Source organism: Lagenorhynchus albirostris, chromosome 7 (assembly GCF_949774975.1).
Source record: "Lagenorhynchus albirostris chromosome 7, mLagAlb1.1, whole genome shotgun sequence".
NCBI classification, from domain to species: Eukaryota; Metazoa; Chordata; class Mammalia; order Artiodactyla; family Delphinidae; genus Lagenorhynchus; species Lagenorhynchus albirostris.
This window is the reverse complement of record NC_083101.1, coordinates 36439657-36458086: the sequence shown is the minus strand read 5'-3', so window position 1 is coordinate 36458086 and position 18430 is coordinate 36439657. Positions and strand designations below refer to the sequence as shown.

At 41.4% G+C, this 18430-nt stretch overlaps 1 protein-coding gene across 2 annotated transcripts in view; it reads right to left on the bottom strand.

Annotated features, from left to right (window-relative positions):
- GNE (glucosamine (UDP-N-acetyl)-2-epimerase/N-acetylmannosamine kinase) overlaps nucleotides 1-18430 on the bottom strand; it is a 103226-nt gene that overhangs the window by 30446 nt on the left and 54350 nt on the right. Inside the window, exons 1-2 of one of the 2 annotated variants that reach the window (XM_060154826.1) lie at nucleotides 10131-10246; nucleotides 4004-4206 (exon numbers count right to left, since the gene is read on the bottom strand). In XM_060154826.1, coding sequence (XP_060010809.1) covers nucleotides 4004-4167 — 164 coding nt within the window. In that variant the 5' untranslated portion in view covers nucleotides 4168-4206; nucleotides 10131-10246. Of the gene's footprint in view, nucleotides 1-4003; nucleotides 4207-10130; nucleotides 10247-18430 lie in introns of those variants that run through there. The other variant, XM_060154824.1, reaches the window with a different exon arrangement.

Sequence of the window (18430 nt, the reverse complement as noted above, 5' to 3'; positions counted from 1 at the left end):
TTTTTTTTTTTTTAAGAATGTGTCTGATCCTATATGACTATCAGTCTAAAGCAAGCAAATATAGGAAGGGGTTAACATACTTGAAAAACAGGGCAACCACAAATCACAAACATAAAACAGATTCACAAAACCAAAAAGAAGAAAACACAAGCATAAAAGAAAAGGAAATCATCAAACCATTAAAGGAAAAAGAAAGGAACAAAGAAGAAACATAGAATCAACTGGAAAACAAGGTTTAAAATGGCAATAAATACATATGTATGAATAATTACCTTAAATGTCAATGGGCTGAGTGCTCCAATTGAAAGACACAGAGTGGCAGACTGGATTAAAAATCAAGGGCCAACAATACACTGCCTACAAGAGACCCACCTTAGGGCAAAGGACACACATCGATTGAAAGTGAGGGGATGGAAAAAGATGTTTCATGCAAACAGAAATGACAAGAAAACAGGAGTTGCAATACTCATATCAGACAAAACAGACTTTAAAACAAAGGCCATCAAGAAAGATAAAGAAGGACACTATATAATGATAAAAGGATCAATACAAGAAGAGGATTTTACACTTGTCAACATATGTGTACCTAACATAGGAGCACCCAAATACTTAAAACAAATATTAACAGACATAAAGGAAGACATTGATGGGAATACAATAATAGTAGGAGACTTTTGGGTTTTTTTTTTGCGATACGTGGGCCTCTCACTGTTGTGGCCCCTCCCGTTGCGGAGCACAGGCTCCAGACACGCAGGCTCAGCGGCCATGGCTCATGGGCCCAGCCACTCCGCGGCACGTGGGATCTTCCCGGACCGGGGCATGAACCCGTGTCCCCTGCATCGGCAGGCGGACTCTCAACCACTGCACCACCAGGGAAGCCCTATAGTAGGAGCCTTTAACACCCCACTCACATCAATGCACAGATCTTCTACACAGAAAATCAATAAGGCAACAGAGATCCTAAATGATACAATAGAACAAGTTTGACTTAACTGATATTTTCAGGACAGTTTTTACATCCAAAAAACCCAGAATACACATTCTTTTCAAGTGCACATGGAACACTCTCTAGGATTGACCACATACTAGGGCACAAAACTCACCTCGGGACTTCCCTGGTGGCGCAGTGGTTAAGAATCCGCCTGTCAATGCAAGGGACACGGGTTCAAGCCCTAGTCCAGGAAGATTCCCACATGCCGTGGAGCAACTAAGCCCATGTACCACAGCTACTGAGCCTGCACTCTAGAGCCCATGAGCCACAACTACTGAGCCCGCATGCCACAGCTACTGCAGCCCACACCCCTAGAGCCTGCGCTCCACAACAAGAGAAGCCACTGCAATGAGAAGCATGCGCACCACAGCAAAGAGTAGCCCCCGCTCACTGCAAGTGGAGAAAGCCTTGGTGCGGCCGCAAAGACCCAACACAGTCAAAAATAAATAAATAAATATTTTTAAAAAACAAAAAACAACTCACCTCAACAAATTTAAAAGTATAGAAGTTATTTCAAGCATCTTCTCTGACTACAAAGGCATGAAACTAGAAATCAACCACAGGAAAAGAAATGAGAAAAAAACAATTACATGGAGACTAAACAACATGCTACTAAAAAACCAATGAGTCAATAAGGAAATCAAAACAGAAATTTAAAAATACCGTGAGACAAATGACAATGAATACACAACCATACAAAATCTACGGGATGCAGCAAAAGCAGTTCTTAGAGGGAAGTTTATAGCAATACAGGCCTTCCTCAAAAAAACAAGAAAAACCTCAAATAAACAACCTAACCTACCACCTAAAAGTATTAGAAAAAGAAGAACAAACAAAACCTAAAGTCAGCAGAAGGAAGGAAATAATAAAGATCAGAGAGGAAATAAATAAAATAGAGATTAAAAAATAGAAAAAAATCAATACAACCAAGAGTTGGTTCTTTGAAAGGGTAAACAACATTGACAAACCTCTGGCCAGGCTCACCAAGAAAAAAAGAGAGAGAACCCAAATAAACAAAATAAGAAAGGAAAAAGGAGAAATCTCAAATGATACCACAGAAATACAAAAAACCATAAGAGAACACTATGAAAAATTATTTGCCAACAAATTTGACCACCTAGAAGAAATGGACAACTTTCTAGAAACATACAGCCCACCAAAACTGAATCAAGAAAAAATAGATAATTCAGGGAACTTCCGGGTGGTCCAGTGGTTAGGACTTGGCACTTTCACTGCCACGGCCCAGGTTCAATCTCTGGTCGGGGAACTAAGATCCCACAAGCCGCATGGTGTGGCCAAATAAATTAAATTAAATTAAATTAAATATGGCACAAATGAATCTATCTACAAGACAAAAACAGACTCACAAACATAGAGAACAGATTTGTGGTTGCCTAGGGGGTGCGGGGGGAGGGAGAGGGATGAACTGGGAGTTTGGGGTTAGTAGATGCAAACTATGACATTTAGAATGGACATGCCACAGCAACTAAGCCCGTGCACCACAACTACTGAGCCTGTGCTCTAGAGCCCATGAGCCACAACTACTGAGCTCGCGTGCCACAACTACTGAAGCCTGCGCGCCTAGAGCCCGTGCTCCGGAACAAGAGAAACCACCGCAATGAGAAGCCCGCACACCACAACAAAGAGTAGCCCCTGCTCGCTGCAACTAGAGAAGCCCCGCATGCAGCAACGAAGACCCAACACAGCCATAAATAAACAAATAAATAGATAAATAAAACAAAACTCAAGATACAAAAGCTTGTACAGTGAAAAGGCTACTTCTCACTTCTGTTTTACCAGTTATCCAGTTCTTCTCCCCAGAAGCAACCAATTTCTTGTGCTAGAATGCACTGTAGACATACATTTCCATTAAGTACTAGTCAAGTTTCCATTTCAGCAGTCTCACCTGACAAATACTACCTTCCCCGCTTAATTACTGTGGTAGGCAGATAAGAAACCTACCACAATCTCCTTGAAAGCCTCTCCCCGACTAGTCTTCTGCCAAACTTTTCTCACAGAAGTAAAAGAACACACTTAGACTTTCCCCTCAGGCTCTAGCTAAAATTTCTCCTTTACTTTGTCCTATCTCTGTTCAATAATGTAAGAAAACCCAAGTGGATTTTCTTAGACAGCCAGAATTCATTTCACATTTTAAAAATCTGTGAACTTTTGAGCTCTCCATAAGTTTCTTCTCTTGTCTTTAAAAGTATTTTCTTAGAGCAAATTGCTAAACTGGTTTTGGGGGGCAGGTTTTTATTTGTTTTTGCTGTTATTATCTTATTGTTAAAGGACATTTAAAAAGACAATTTTACCTTAACACAAGCTTCTTTCATATTCAATACTTTGGAGGCTGCATTAATGTTTTCATGCCACAAGGGTGTACTAAATGCCACTTTATTACATGTAACAAAATGTTCACCTTTGGTTTATACACCTGCTCCCTCAAAGATTTCCCAAGTTTCGTTTTTCATATTTAGAGTGTGATCAATAACAAACCTAATGTCTCCAAAGTAAGAATTAATGGTAACGGTATTATAAAATTCTACTTTATCTTGTGGATCAATTAGATTTTTAAAATCTTGTTCCATATCTACTACTTTATATGCATTTTTAATATAGGATTAGCATTAGAACTCACAAAACAGATTACATAGAATCACATTATAGTCACACAACATATATTTATAAATGGCATTTCCGGATGTAATACCAAATAAAAGTAATAATAATAATAGCTATAATTTACCAACCATCTAACAGGCAGCATCCCTGTATAGATACTTTATGTCACTATCTCCATTCTTCACAATAACCTACAACACAAGTTTTCACTCCATTTTATAACTGAGGAACCTGAGGCTCAGAGATGCTAGGCAACTTCTCCAAGGCTACCTAAAAACTAAGTGGTAGAATTGGGATTTGAAGCCGGGTCCACACAGCTCCAAGACCAAAGTTCTCACCGGTACATCGTGTTGCAATGAAGAATATCATAAGAAAATGCTTTCATCTTACCCATAGTCATCTATCAGGTGAGAGCCAAGTACCACCACGTCAAGTTCAAAGAACTCAGGTTCCATTTTAATGCCAAACATGATTGGGGCGAGTTTAGAATAATCGGCACGGTTGCAAGTAGCAACACAAACCCGAAGCTTTCGGTTATTCTCCTTCTTCTCCATGACTTGTTTTCTTTTTGAGAGGTTCTTAAAATAGAGTTCCTGAAGTTGCAAAAATAAAAATTAATATCCTATGATAAACCATAATGCAAAAGAATATGAAAAAGAATGTATATATATGTATAAATGAGTCACTTTGCTGTACAGCAGTAATTAATACAACATTGTAGTTCAACTATACTTCAGTAAAAAATAAATTTAAAAGACATTATAGACACAAAAAATAAAAATTCTTTATAATCAGAATAATAGGTCCTAGATATAAACGTAAAATTTTGCCGTCTTAAGTCCTTAAGCACCATTTAGTATAGTGATTCTTAACTTTTCCACCCCACTTCTGTGTGACACACCCACTGGTATATCAAGTTATGACATTCCAGCAGACCAACTATGACTCCACCCTTTTCTCTTAAGAAAGCATGCTGGAATGCAATTTAAAAACAGTTTAATATAAATCAACTCTCATTTAAAAGGCAAGCAAACATCAGCTCTTTATTATTAACTAAAAATTACTTGCCATTCCTCACAATTGATCCCAACATACAAGATTAGAGCGAAAGTCTGGTTGAGAACCACTGATCTAGTTCAACTCCCCCACTTACAGAAAGAGAAAAACACAAGTCTTAAGAGAGGAAATTACTTCCCCAACATTCAAGATCACATCCTATAAGCAATGTGAGCTATTCACCCTCATGCTACACACTATATACAAAGCACTGTGATTAGTGCTAAGGAAAAGATGAGTAAGATGAAACAAAAACCCCTACCTTCAAGGCCTCATTAGCATCCATAGCCAGTACCTACACACTTGACAACTCCAAATACCTACCAGCTATCTCCGGTCCCATAGGCACGTCAAAGTCACTGTCCCAAACTGAACTCACTTTCTTTTCCAAATCTGTTCCTCCTTCCTTATTCTCTAACTCTGTTATGAACTTCCATTCATCCAAATGCCTTGCATTCCTTGTCTTCTCTGCTCCTCACCCTGTACCTCCTCAGTCCTGTCAGTTCAACCTCCGGAATGAATATCTTTCAAATCAATCTCCTCTCCATCCCCACCCACCAGAACATCCCCTAGTCCAATCCCTGATCTTAGGTCAGAGCTATTCTAACAGCTGTCAAAGTGGTTTGCCTGTCTCTAGTCTTGCCCTGCCTCCCAAAAACTTTCAGGGTGATCTTTCCAAAGTTTATAAATCTGATTACATTGCTAAACAGGATATACCACCTATGGATAAATTGCAAATTGCTGATCTGGACCTAGTTCATCCTTCCAACCATTTGTCCCCTTACAACTATCCTCACTCTGAACCAAAGCCATGCCAAAGTGCCTGCAGTTCAACCAGTGGGTCTCCATATCTCTGTGCCTTTGTAGATGCAAGCTCCTCTACCTAAAACTTCCTTTCCCTCTTGCCTGGATTCTTCCTCATCCTTTAAAACTCAGGCTAAGTGTCATCTCTTCTGGAAAGCCTTCGCGTAAACCTCAGTTCCTCCTTACTCCACCCCTCTTCGTGGCTGCCTCCCTCTGAGCACTGTGGTCCCATAATATACACATATACTATTGCTCAACTCCTTTGCCCACCCATCCCCCCACAATTCTATACCCTCCTTTCAAAAAGTAAAAACCAGGGGCAAGGGATAAGAGCTATGTTTCAAGGAGCTTTTAAAACTTCCTTATATCAATGTAAAATTTCACTTCACGGACTGATCTCAATGCTTATGTCTCTGGAAGTGTATCAATATTTAGAATTTGCAATCAGGAATCCAGAGAAGCTTGAGTAAGGATGCCAATAAAAGGGAAGCTGCCTTTTCAATCAGGGCAGACTCTGAAACTCAGTGGAAATCTCGTCAGTAGCCTTCTGCTGTTGATATCTCATCTCTCGTAGGCTAGAACTTCTATAATCACACAAATTGCCCATCATTAGGCCCATTCAGAATTTATAATCTCCAGTAAGAGCTAATTCCACCCAATGGAAAGCATTTGTAAGATAGTGAAGCGAGCATTCTGTCAAGTGAGTTGTATTTGTGAGATCTAAGCACTACCTAACCAAAGAGACAAAAATATTTTTCCAAAAACAGTTGTCCTAAGTGTTCTTGTACATAAATCTTTTCCCACTCATCATTAAATGTGATCTGAATAAATTGTTGGTGATATTTAATTTGCTGGGTGAGGCAAAGCAAATCATTCATGGTTGATAAATTTGTATTTATTTTAAGAGAATAGTAAACTTTCCATTGGGCAATTCTAAAATGTTTAGTATTTACCAAGTAACTCAAAAGTTATTATACCAAAACTGAAAGTAAGGTAGCCATATACACAAACTATGAAAAATAAAACAATGTTACTAAGGCCAAAACTTTTTTAAGGAATAAAGTTAAATCTTAGGAAAAAAAATAATAATGGTAAAAATCCTTTGTTAAGAGGAGAATTCTTGGGCTTCCCTGGGGGTGCAGTGGTTGAGAGTCCACCTGCCGATGCAGGGGACGCGCGGTCGTGCCCCAGTCCGAGAGGATCCCACGTGCCACGGAGCGGCTGGGCCCATGAGCCATGGCCACTGGGCCTGCGCGTCCGGAGCCTGTGCTCCATAACGGGAGAGGCCACAACAGTGAGAGGCCCGCGTACAGCAAAAAGAAAAAAAAAAAATTTTATTTAACTTTTTTTTTATTAGGTAGTACATTCACATGGTTTAAAACTGAAAAGGCACAGGAGGCTATAGAGCAAAACGTCTTCTCATCTGTGTTCCCAGACATGTAGTTCTTCTCCCTGAATGCTTAGAATTACTAGTTTATCTATCCTTCTGCAGATAAACTATGCATATACAAATAAATACACAGTTCTTCACACATATAAATACAAATATATTTTATAAATACATAGAGTGTGTATCATGCAATTAGTAACTTATACTACACTGTTGTTGCATACCTTGTTTTTTAACTGCTCTTAATTATGTTTCTGAATTAAGTGGTAAAATGGGAAAGTTAAAAGGCATTAGAAATATCAAACCTAAAAGTGCAATTTTGAAAATTGCTGGCCATCAACTTTTCAAATATATGTAGGGTTATGAGAGCCCTGGAAGTAAAAATGACCAATGTCACAAACACTTATTGAGAACTGACTCTGTGCAGAGCACTGTAAAGAAAACTGAGAGGGACTTCCCTGGCAGTCCAGTGGTTAAGACTCCACACTTCCAATGCAGGGGGCGGGGGTTTGATCCCTGCTTGGGGAACCAAGATCCCACATGCCACGTGGCATGGCCAAAAAACAAAACAAAAACTGAGAGACAGAGCTGAGAAAGACCTCACCTCTGATTTTTAGGAACTTACAATCTAGTACATGACACCTGGCCACATAATAGATCTTTACCAGTTCACTTTCCCAAACAGAAGCACCAGGAACAAAATTAACAAATTTTCTTTCTCCGCCTAGTATACATTATTATTTGTTCTGTATAAAATGTCATGCCTGGGCTTCCCTGGTGGCGCAGTGGTTGAGAGTCCGCCTGCCGATGCAGGGGACGCGCGTTCGTGCCCCGGTCTGGGAAGATCCCCCCCAAAAAACAAAAAAAAACCATTAAAATGTCATGCCCAAGGATCCATTTTTGTTTTTTTTTTGCGGTACGCGGGCCTCTCACCGCTGTGGCCTCTCCCGTTGCGGAGCACAGGCTCGGGACGCGCAGGCTCAGCGGCCATGGCTCACGGGCCCAGCCGCTCCGCGGCATGTGGGATCCTCCCGGACCGGGGCACGAACCCGTGTCCCCTGCATTGGCAGGCGGACTCTCAACCACTGCGCCACCAGGGGAGCCCCCCAAGGATCTATTTTTATACTAAGAACTGTAACCAAAGTCTCCATGATCAGTATGGAATGAATAAATGTGAGATAATGGACTTAAACTATGATAGGAGGATTTAAGTTGCATAAAGTGCAATGTAAAACAAGATAAAACTAGCTTCTTTACACACTGGAATCCTAGGCAGCAATGAAAACAAATGGACTATGTCTAAATGTGTCAATACTGATAAACCTCAAAAACATAACATTAGAGGAAAACAGAAAATTCTAAAAAGATAAAAAAGGGCCATTTTTTAAAATATGTAAAACATTACTGTATGTTGTTTATTGATCTGTAATAAAATTACACAGCAACTAAGGAAAGTAGTTACGTCTGAAGGAGGAGGGAAGGGAAAGGAAAAGAGGGCCTAAAGGGTTTTTGTTGTCTATGTAAACATTTTTAAAATAACATAAGTAGAGGTCTGAAACTAACATGGTAACATGTTAATATGTCTTCAATCTTGATGATTGGTAGAGTGTCGTATTGTTCTGTCCTTTTCGGCATTTTTTTTTTTTTTTTTTTTTTTTTGCGGTATGCGGGCCTCTCACTGTTGTGGCCTCTCCCGTTGCGGAGCACAGGCTCCGGACGCGCAGGCTCAGCAGCCATGGCTCATGGGCCCAGCCGCTCTGCGGCATGTGGGATCTTCTTGGACCGGGGCATGAACCCGTGGTCCCCTGCAACGGCAGGTGGACTCTCAACCACTGTGCCACCAGGGAAGCCCCCTTTTCAGCATATTTGAAATATTTTATTAAAAACAAGAAATCTTTTAAATGGACACTGAAGCTGCACTGTCCACAGTCCTTAAAGCCTAAAGCTCAGAAAGCAGATGGATTGGATATTTACATCCATTTCACTCAATTCCCTAATAGTTAGTAACCAGAGCCACTAAAACCAGAAAAATACCCGAAAAATACAACTTCACCTTGATCTCACTGGCAATCTCTGAGAAACCTGCATTCTCTCAACTCAAGACTGACCATTATTAATACTGACAAAAGGTGAGTGACCCTGTCCAGAAAAATAAATACTGTTGTCCCACTCAACTATAGAAAAAGACAAACACTTGGCTCAAGCAGTCTCTGAGCAGAGGAAACCATCAAAGTAAACAATTGCCAGGCACTGTGTTAAGAGCTTCACAAGCATTAACTCACTTCATCTTCACAGCCCTATCTTATTAGCCCCATTTCACAAATGGGCACAATGAGGTACAGTGAAAACCAATTTACTTGCCCCAAATCACAGTTAACAATTACCAGAACCAAACACCAAATCAGCATTCAAGATAGTGCCCATATCCAGTGTTTGCCTGTGTCTGTTCATTTCATAAACACCCATGAGTGAGAACCTTCCTTATGCCTGGTCCTGCCAGGCACCATGGAAATGAAGGGAACATATGATGTATCACTCTCTTCCCTCAGTGCAGACGGGATGACACAGGAATCAGGAGGGTCTGAAATTCACAACTCTATCCTGAGCTATACTCTGGTGTGACTTCTTCCTGAGCTCCCACAACCGGGTTAACCAGTTATCTCTAAATGCCAAGCTGTACCCCACCCCTCTTCTCCATTAGAATTCAAAAAAAAAAAAAAAACTTTTTCGTGCTTTTTTACAAGTGTGCTCCGGATTGGAGGGAAAATAAACGCATATCAAGCTTCCAAGAAAGCCCAGACTCAGAATACAGTCAGGGTGGGGCGCAGACCCTCAAGATGATCTTTCAGTCCAACCCTTTACACCCCGGGGCCACTTGTCCGTCATGGAGCTCTCCGCCCTCTCCTGCACACCTCCGTGACGGGATGCTTGCTATCTTTCAGGACAGCCGGTGGGATGGAGTGCAGCTGGCCTCCCTCTAACACCCCGCGCCCCACTCCCGGTTATTCGCCCGGAGCCCGCACTCAACCCGTCTGCTCCACGGGCCAAAGGCTGAGCCCACATAGGAACTAAAGAGCGGCCCTGGCGTGCAGGCCCGCGGGAGACAGAGCCAGGCCCGGGCCGGGTGCGGAGCCTCGGGCCGGGTGCGGAGCCTCGGGCCGGGTGCGGAGCCTCTGGCCGGGGAGCTGAGGCCTCAGGGTGCGGGCCCGGAGGCTGCGCTCCCCGAGCCCGCCTCCCCCGAGTCCCCGGCGGGCGCGCGGTTCTCACCAGGCGCCGATCCGCCGTTCCTCCCGCGTTGCCGCTGCCGCCGCCGGGCCTCGTGGACAAGAGCTGAGCGCCACGCCGTAAAGCAGGCTGGCGTGAGACCGCCCCCTTGGCTTCCGCCACTCGACCCCGCGGGCGATGACGCGCCTCGACCCCAACCCCGCACACCCCGCGCGCCCTGCGTTCCCACCCGAATCTGCCGACGTGCCTTACGTAAGCGGGGACGAATTCTGCGATTGGCTGTGCGAGGAGGCCGGGGCGGGGTGGTGCCTTCCGTGGTCGTGGCACAGCCCCGGGCGGCCGGCCAGTGTCCCGCCCCTGAGGGGCTCGTTTGCGTGCCACGCGAAAGTTCGGAAGCCGAGCGCCGCACGAGGCAATTGTTTTGGCCTTGGGCCCGAGATGCAATTTCTTAACGCCTTCCAGCCACGCAGTCATTTCATAGGCATGACCAAAACAATACGGTCGTCTCGGGGTCGACCCAGAGCCCTGTCCTGAGTGAAGCTGTGCCACTCCAGAACCGTGTCTGCTAGAGGGCTCAGTGGAGTGCTGATGATGACCCAGGCAAGGCAGAGACCAGCTGATCCTTATAATGAGCTCAGCCTCGGCCTCCCCTGCAGGGAACACCCAGGCCTTCCTGCTCCAGGGAGGAGCACAGAGGTGGCCAAGAAACTGTGGGGAAAGGCCTCACACAGCTCCTGATGAAGACTTTCTAATGATCGTTTCGAATTCCTAGTCACCATTGACAAGAAGCTTTGAATTGGTGATACAGAACATTAAAATATTTTTTTTACAACCATTAAAGAATTTATCGCAGGCGAAACTATTTAAACAGCCTAACAATTCACTGACGGTTCTTGCTATAAAGTGAACTTCAAGTCCAATCAAACTTTTGCACTTGATGTATTTCAGTTAATGATGCTTTAATTTGCAGAATAGTTGTGAACTGTTAGTTCCCCTGCAGCTAGCTTGGAGCCACCAAAAGATCATATCAGCCACAAAAGGACAGACATTAAGGGGTTTCATGCAAGGAAGTGCCAGGAGATTTCTTTTTTTAAATATCACTTTGGCTGTTCTGTGGAGAAGGGATTGGGTGAGAGTCAAGAATGGTAGCAGTGGAAGAAAAAAAAGCCTCTGAAAGATAACACACACACACACACACACACACACACACACACACAAACATACACATACAAACAACCTGGTACCACTGATTGCATCTGGAAGGGTTGGGAGGAGATAGACTTTTCACTGAATTCCTACTTATATCTTTTGTATTTTGTAGTATATGCACACATTCCATATTAAAGAGAATAAAATAAAAGTAATTGTAAAAAAAATGGTGGCAGTGAAACTCATTTGAAGTGGATCGATATGATATTTAGTTTGGAAGTAGAATTGTTGCAACTTCATTATAGATTGGGTATGAGACGATGACAGAAAACGAAGGAAACAAGGTTGACTTCCAGATGTCTGGCATTAGTAGTTGGGTGATTGGTGCCATTTACCAAGATGAGAAAAGCTGAAGGAGTGATCAGGTTTGGGGAGTTAAAAAATAAAGGTTTAATTTGTGATGTTAGGTTTGAGATGCCTATGAGATAGCCACATGAAGCTATTAGATAGGCAATAAGATATATGATTCTGGACACAGATTCACCATACTCCAGATGGTGTATTAGTTTCCTACTGCTGCTGTAACAAGTTACATAAAACTTAGTGGCTTAAAAATACAATTGTATTATCTTCCAGTTCTGGAGGTTAGGAGTCTGAAATGGGTTTTGAGGGGCTAAAATCAAAGAAGCAGTGTAGATATCATCGCAAGAAAAAAATTTTATAACTATGTGTGGTGATCAATGTTAACTAGATTTATTGTGGTGATCATTTCATAAGATATACATATGTCAAACCCTTGTGTTGTACACCTGAACCTAATATAATGTTATATGTCAATTATTTCTCAATTAAAAAAAACAAAGGTATCAGTAGTTTTGTCTTCCTTAGACTGCAGGGGAGAATCTGCTTCCTTGCCTTTTCCATTTTTTAGAGGCTACCCACATTCCTTGCCTTATGCTCTTTCTGGCATCTGCTTCCCTTGTCACATCTCCTTCTCTGACTCTCCTGCCTGCCTCTTTTACTTAAAAAGACCCTTATAATTTATTACATTGGATCCATTCAGATAGTTCAGGATAATCTTCCCATCTCAGAATCCTTAATTCAATCACACCTGCAAAGACTCTTTTGGTATGTAAGGAAACATATTCACAGGTTCTGGGGATTAGGACACGGATATCGTTAGAAAGCTATTATTTTGTCTACCACAAGTGATATTGAAAGTCCCAGACGGGGGACTTCCCTGGTGGTCCAGTTGTTAAGCATCCGCCTTACAATGCAGGGGACGTGAGTTTGATCCCTGGTCTGGGAACTAAGATCCCACATGCTGTGGGGCAACTAAGCCTGCGCACTCTAGAGCCCGCGCAACACATTTAGAGAGCACAAATGCTACTACTACCTAGCCCGCGTGCTCTGGAGCCCGCGAGCCACAACTAGAGAGAAGCCTGTGCACCAAAACGAATAAATAAATAAATAAATGTGAAAACAAAACAAAACAAAAAAAATAGAAAGTCCCAGAAGATGTTCAAGATGGGTATGTTGCTTTTAAAGTTACATGGCATGCCACCAAGTATCCAGAATAGAACATTAATTTTTTCCTCTTGAAAGTGAATAAAGAATTTCAAAACAGTGTTAATGTTCAGTTTTTATCTAGGGGCTTATTACATGGGTATGTGTAGTTTGTAAAAATTCATATTGTCCACCTAAGATATATGCACTTTTTTGTATGTATATTGTAAGTATAATATGTTTCTAAAATACTTAATGCTTGGGCTTCCCTGGTGGCGCAGTGGTTGAGAGTCTGCCTGCCGATGCAGGGGACACGGCTTCGTGCCCCGGTCCAGGAAGATCCCACATGCCGCGGAGCGGCTGGGCCTGTGAGCCATGGCTGCTGAGCCTGTGCGTCCGGAGCCTGTGCTCCGCAACGAGAGAGGCTACAACAGTGAGAGGCCCGCGTAATGCAAAAAAAAAAAAGTCTAAAATATTTAATGCTTAAGATTATAGCTAGGAAAATAATAACTAGAAATATAAATACTTGTAATAATAGGAAATACAATTTTGAGAATTTGTACACTTATTAAGCCACTTGGAGATTTTGTGTTTGTTTGACCAATATTGAGAATTTTATATTTCCATATATAGTTGAATGGTTGTGTTCATAGAATCATTTAACTCTAAATAAAGTGACCCCTTTTTAGGATTTTCTCCTATGTTCTCTTGAGATGAAGTTGTAGCAAGGAGCTGTAGGGGGCATTTTCTCCTGACTTTTTTTTTTTTTTTTTTCCGGTACGCGGGCCTCTCACTGTTGTGGCCTCTCCCATTGCGGAGCACAGGCTCCGGACGCGCAGGCTCAGCGGCCATGGCTCACGGGCCCAGCCGCTCCGCGGCATGTGGGATTTTCCCGGACCGGGGCACGAGCCCGTGTCCCCTGCATCGGCAGGCGGACTCTCAACCACTGCGCCACCAGGGAAGCCCCCTCCTGACTTTTTAAGATCACTTTTCTATGGGTAAATATTACATTTCTGGATCTCTGTTACTTTGCTAGTTAACAGTATGAATACATATCAAAAATCTCAAGCCATTAAGTTTTAATTTTTTTTACTTTAAATAATAATTTGCTGACTTTTTCCGAGTTTTACTGAGTTATAATTGACATACAGCACTGTATAAGTTTAAGGTGTACAATACAATGATTTGATTTACATACATCATGAAATGATGACCACAATAGGTTTAGTGAACATCCATCATCTCATATAGATGCAAAACTAAAGAAATAGAAAAAAATACATTTTTCCTTGTGATGAGAACTCTTAGGACTTACTCTTCTAACAACTTCCATTTATAACATACAACAGTGTTAATTATATTTATCATGTTGTACATTACATCTCTAGTACTTATTTATCCTGTAACTAGAAGTTTATACCTTTTGACTGTCTTCATTTAATTTCCCCTCCCCTCACCACTGGTAGTCATAAATTTGATCTCTTTTTCTATGAGTTTGTTTGTTGGTTGGTTTGTTTTTGAAGGATAATTGAATTATAACACTATGTTAGTTCCTGATATACAACATAGTGATTCAATATTGCTATACATTTCAAAACGATCACCATGATAAGTCTAGTTGTCATCTGTCACCATACAAAGATATTACCTAATTATTGACTATATTCCTCATGCTGTATATTTCATACCTATGACTCATTTATTTTGTAACTGAAAGTTTGTACCTCTTAATCTTCCCTCACTTATTTCTCTCCTCCCCCTAGCCCCCTTCGCTCTGGCAACACCTGTTTGTTCTCTGTATCTATGACTCTGTTTCTGTTTTGTTACGTTTGTTCATTTGTTTTTTGTTTTTTTGTTTTTTTTAGAGAAATTCCTTTATTTGGATGTTTTTGGTATTTAGATTCCTGGATAATCTTCTATTGTATTTTTCTTTTTCTTCTTCTGCCTTTTCAGTGAGATTTTGGGGTGTGAAAATATGTTCAGGGCTTCCCTGGTGGCGCAGTGGTTGAGAGTCTGCCTGCCAATGCAGGGGACACGGGTTCGTGCCCTGGTCTGGGAAGATCCCACATGCCGCGGAGCGGCTGGGCCCATGAGCCATGGCCCATGAGCCTGCGTGTCCGGAGATTGTGCTCCGCAAGGGAGAGGCCCCAACAGTGAGAGGCCCGCGTACCGCAAAAAAAAAAAAAAGATGTTCAGTCCGCTGTTTCAAAATGGAAAAATGTTGTTTTTTATTTTTTAAATTTTAAAAAATATTTATTTATTTTTATTATTTATTTATTTATTTTTATTTTAGTTGCGGCAGGTGGGCTCTTTGTTGCAACACAGGCTTCTCTCTAGTTGTGGTACATGGGTTCCAGAGCGCATGGGCTCACTTTCATTTGTTTTTTAGATTCTACAATAAGTGAAATTATGCAATATTTGTCTTTGTCTGTCTGACTTATATCACTTAGCATAACACCCTCTGATCCATTCATGTTGTCACAAATGGTAAAATGTTATTCTTTTTTTTTGTGGCTGAGTAATAGTCCTGTGTGTGTGTGTGTGTGTGGGTGTGTGTGTGTGTGTATCACATCTTCTTAATCATTCATCTTTTGATGGGCACTTAGGTTGTTTCCATATCTTGGCTATTGTAAATAATGTTGCAATGAATATAGGGGTGCATATAGCTTTTCTAATTAGTGTTTTCATTTTCTTCAGATAAATATACAGAAGTAGAATTTCTGGATCATATGGTAGCTCTATTTTTAATTTTTTGAGAAACCTCCTTACTGTTTTCCATAGTGGCTGCACCAATTTACATTCCCACCAGAAGTGCATGAGGGTTCCCTTTTCTCCACATCCTGGCCAACAGTTGTTATTTGTTATCTTTTATATAATAACCATGCTGACAGATGTGATGTGATATCTCATTGTGGTCTTGATTTGCATTTCCCTGATGACAAGTGAAGTTCAGCATCCTTTTCACATGCCTGTTGGCCATCTGTATGTTTTCTTTGGAAAAATGTCCATCCAGGATCTCTGGCCATTTTAAAATTGAGTTGTTTGTTCTTCGATGTTGAGTTGTATGAGTTCTTTGTGTATTTTGGATATTAATCCCTTATTGAATATATCATTTGCAAGTAGGTTCTCCCATTCAGTAGATGGCCTTTTAATTTTGCTGATAGTTTCCTTCACTGTGCAAAACTTTATAGTTTGATGTAGTTCCATTTTTAAATTTTTGCTTTTGTTGCCCTTGCCTGGAGATATATGAAAAAAAAAATGTATTGCTAAGACCAATGTCAAAGAGAGTACTGCCTATTTTTCTTTCAGGAGTTTATGGTTTCAGTCTTACATTTAAGTCTTTAATCCATTTTGAGTTTATTTTTTATATGGTATGAGAAAGTAGTCCCATTTGATTCTTCTGCATGTAGTTGCCCAATTTTCTCAACACCATTTATTGAAGACATTGTTTTTCTCCATCATATATTCTTGTCTCCTTTGTCATAGACTAATTGCCCATATAAGAGTGGGTTCATGGACTTCCCTGGCGGTCCAGTGGTTAGGTCTTTGTCTTCCAGTGCAGGGGATGTGGGTTTGATCCTGGTAGGGGAGCTAAAATCTCACATGCCTAGCGGCCAAAAAACCAAAACATAAAACAGAAGCAATATTGTAACAAATTCAATAAAGACTTTAAAAATGATCCACATCAAAAAAATCTTGAGGACTTCCCTGGTAGCGCAGTGGTTAAGAATCTGCCTGCCGGGATCCCTGGTGGCACAGTGGTTGAGAGTCCGCCTGCCAATGCAGGGGACACGGGTTTGGGACACGGGTTCGTGCCCCGGTCCAGGAGGATCCCACGTGCCGCAGAGCAGCTGGGCCCGTGAGCCATGGCCACTGGGCCTGCGGGTCCAGAGCCTGTGCTCTGCAACGGGAGAGGCCCCAACAGTGAGAGGCCCGTGTAACGCAAAAAAAACCAAAAAAACAACAAAAAAAGAATCCGCCTGCCAATGCAGGGGACGTGGGTTCGAGCCCTTGTCCAGGAAGATCCCACATGCCGTGGAGCAGCTAAGCCTGTGTGCCACAACTACTGAGCCTGCATGCCACAACTACTGAAGCCCATGCACCTAGAGCCCATGCTCTGCAACAAGAGAAACAACAAGAGAAGCCACCGCAATGAGAAGCCTGCACACTGCAATGAAGAGTAGCCCCCGCTCACTGCAACTAGAGAGAGCCCACGCACAGCAACGAAGACCCAACACAGCCATAAATAAATAAATAAATTTGTTTTTTTTTTTTAATCTTAAAAAAAAAGAGTGAGTTCATTTCTGGGCTGTCTTTTTGGTTCCATTGATCTATATGTCTGTTTTTTTATGCCAGTACCATACTGTTTTGATTACTGTAGCTTTGTAGTATAGTCTGAAGTCAGGGAGCATGACTCCTCCAGCTTTGTTCTTTCTCAAGATTATTTTGGCTATTTTGTGTTTGTATTTTTGTGTTTCCATACAAATTTTAAAAGTTTTTGTTCTAGTTGTGTGACAAGTACCATTGGTATTTTGATAGGGCTTGCATTGAATTTATATATTGCCTTGGGTAGTATGGTCCTTTTAACAGTATTCTTCCAGGGAATTCCCTGGCGATCCAGTGGTTAGGACTCTGTGCTTCCACTGCAGAGGGCACGGGTTCGATTCCTGGTCGGGCAACTAAGATCCTGCATGCTGTGTGGCACAGCCAAAAAAAAAAAAATCCAATCCATGAACACAGTGTGTCTTTCCATCTGTGTCGTCTTCAATTTCTTTCATCAGTGTCTTATCAAGTACAGGTCTTTTACCTACTTAGGTAGGTTTATTCCTAGGTATTTTATTCTTTTTGATGTGATGGTAAATGGGATTGTTTTCCTTAATTTCTCTTTCTGATAGTTTGCTGTTCACATATAGAATGGCAACAGATTTCTGTATATTAATCTTGTATCCTGAAACTTTACCAAATTCAAATTGATGAGCTTTAGTAGTTTTCTGGTGGTGCCTTTAGGATTTTCTATGTATAGTACCATGTCGTCTGAAAATAGTGACAGTTTTACTTCTTCCTTTCCAATTTGGCTTCCTTTTATTTCTTTTTCCTATCTGATTTATGTGGCTAGAACTTCCAATACTATGTTAAATAAACGTGGTGAGAATGGGCATCCTTCTCTTGTTCCCAATCTTAGAGGAAATGCTTTCAGCTTTTCACCACGTGTATGATGTTAGCTGTGGGTTTGTTATATATGGCCTTTATTATGTTGAGGTAGATTCCCTTTATATCCACTTTCTGGAGAGTTTTTTATCATAAATGGATGTTGAATTTTGTCAAAAGCTTTTTCTGCATCCATTGAGATAATCATATGATCTTTATTCTTCAGTTTGTTAATGTAGTGTATCATATTGATTGATTTGCAGATCTTGAACCATCCTGGGATAAATCCCACTTGATCATGGTGTATAATCCTTCTAATATATTGTTGAATTTGGTTTGGTTTGCTAATATTTGGCTTGCTGATATTTTGTTGAGGATTTTTGCATCTATGTTTATCAGTGATATTGGCCTGTAATTTTCTTTTTTGTAATATCTTTGTCTGGTATTGGTATCAGGGTGATGCTGGCCTCACAGAATGAGTTCAGGAGTGTTGCTTCCTCTTCAATTTTTTGAAATAGCTTGGGAGGACAGATGTTAAC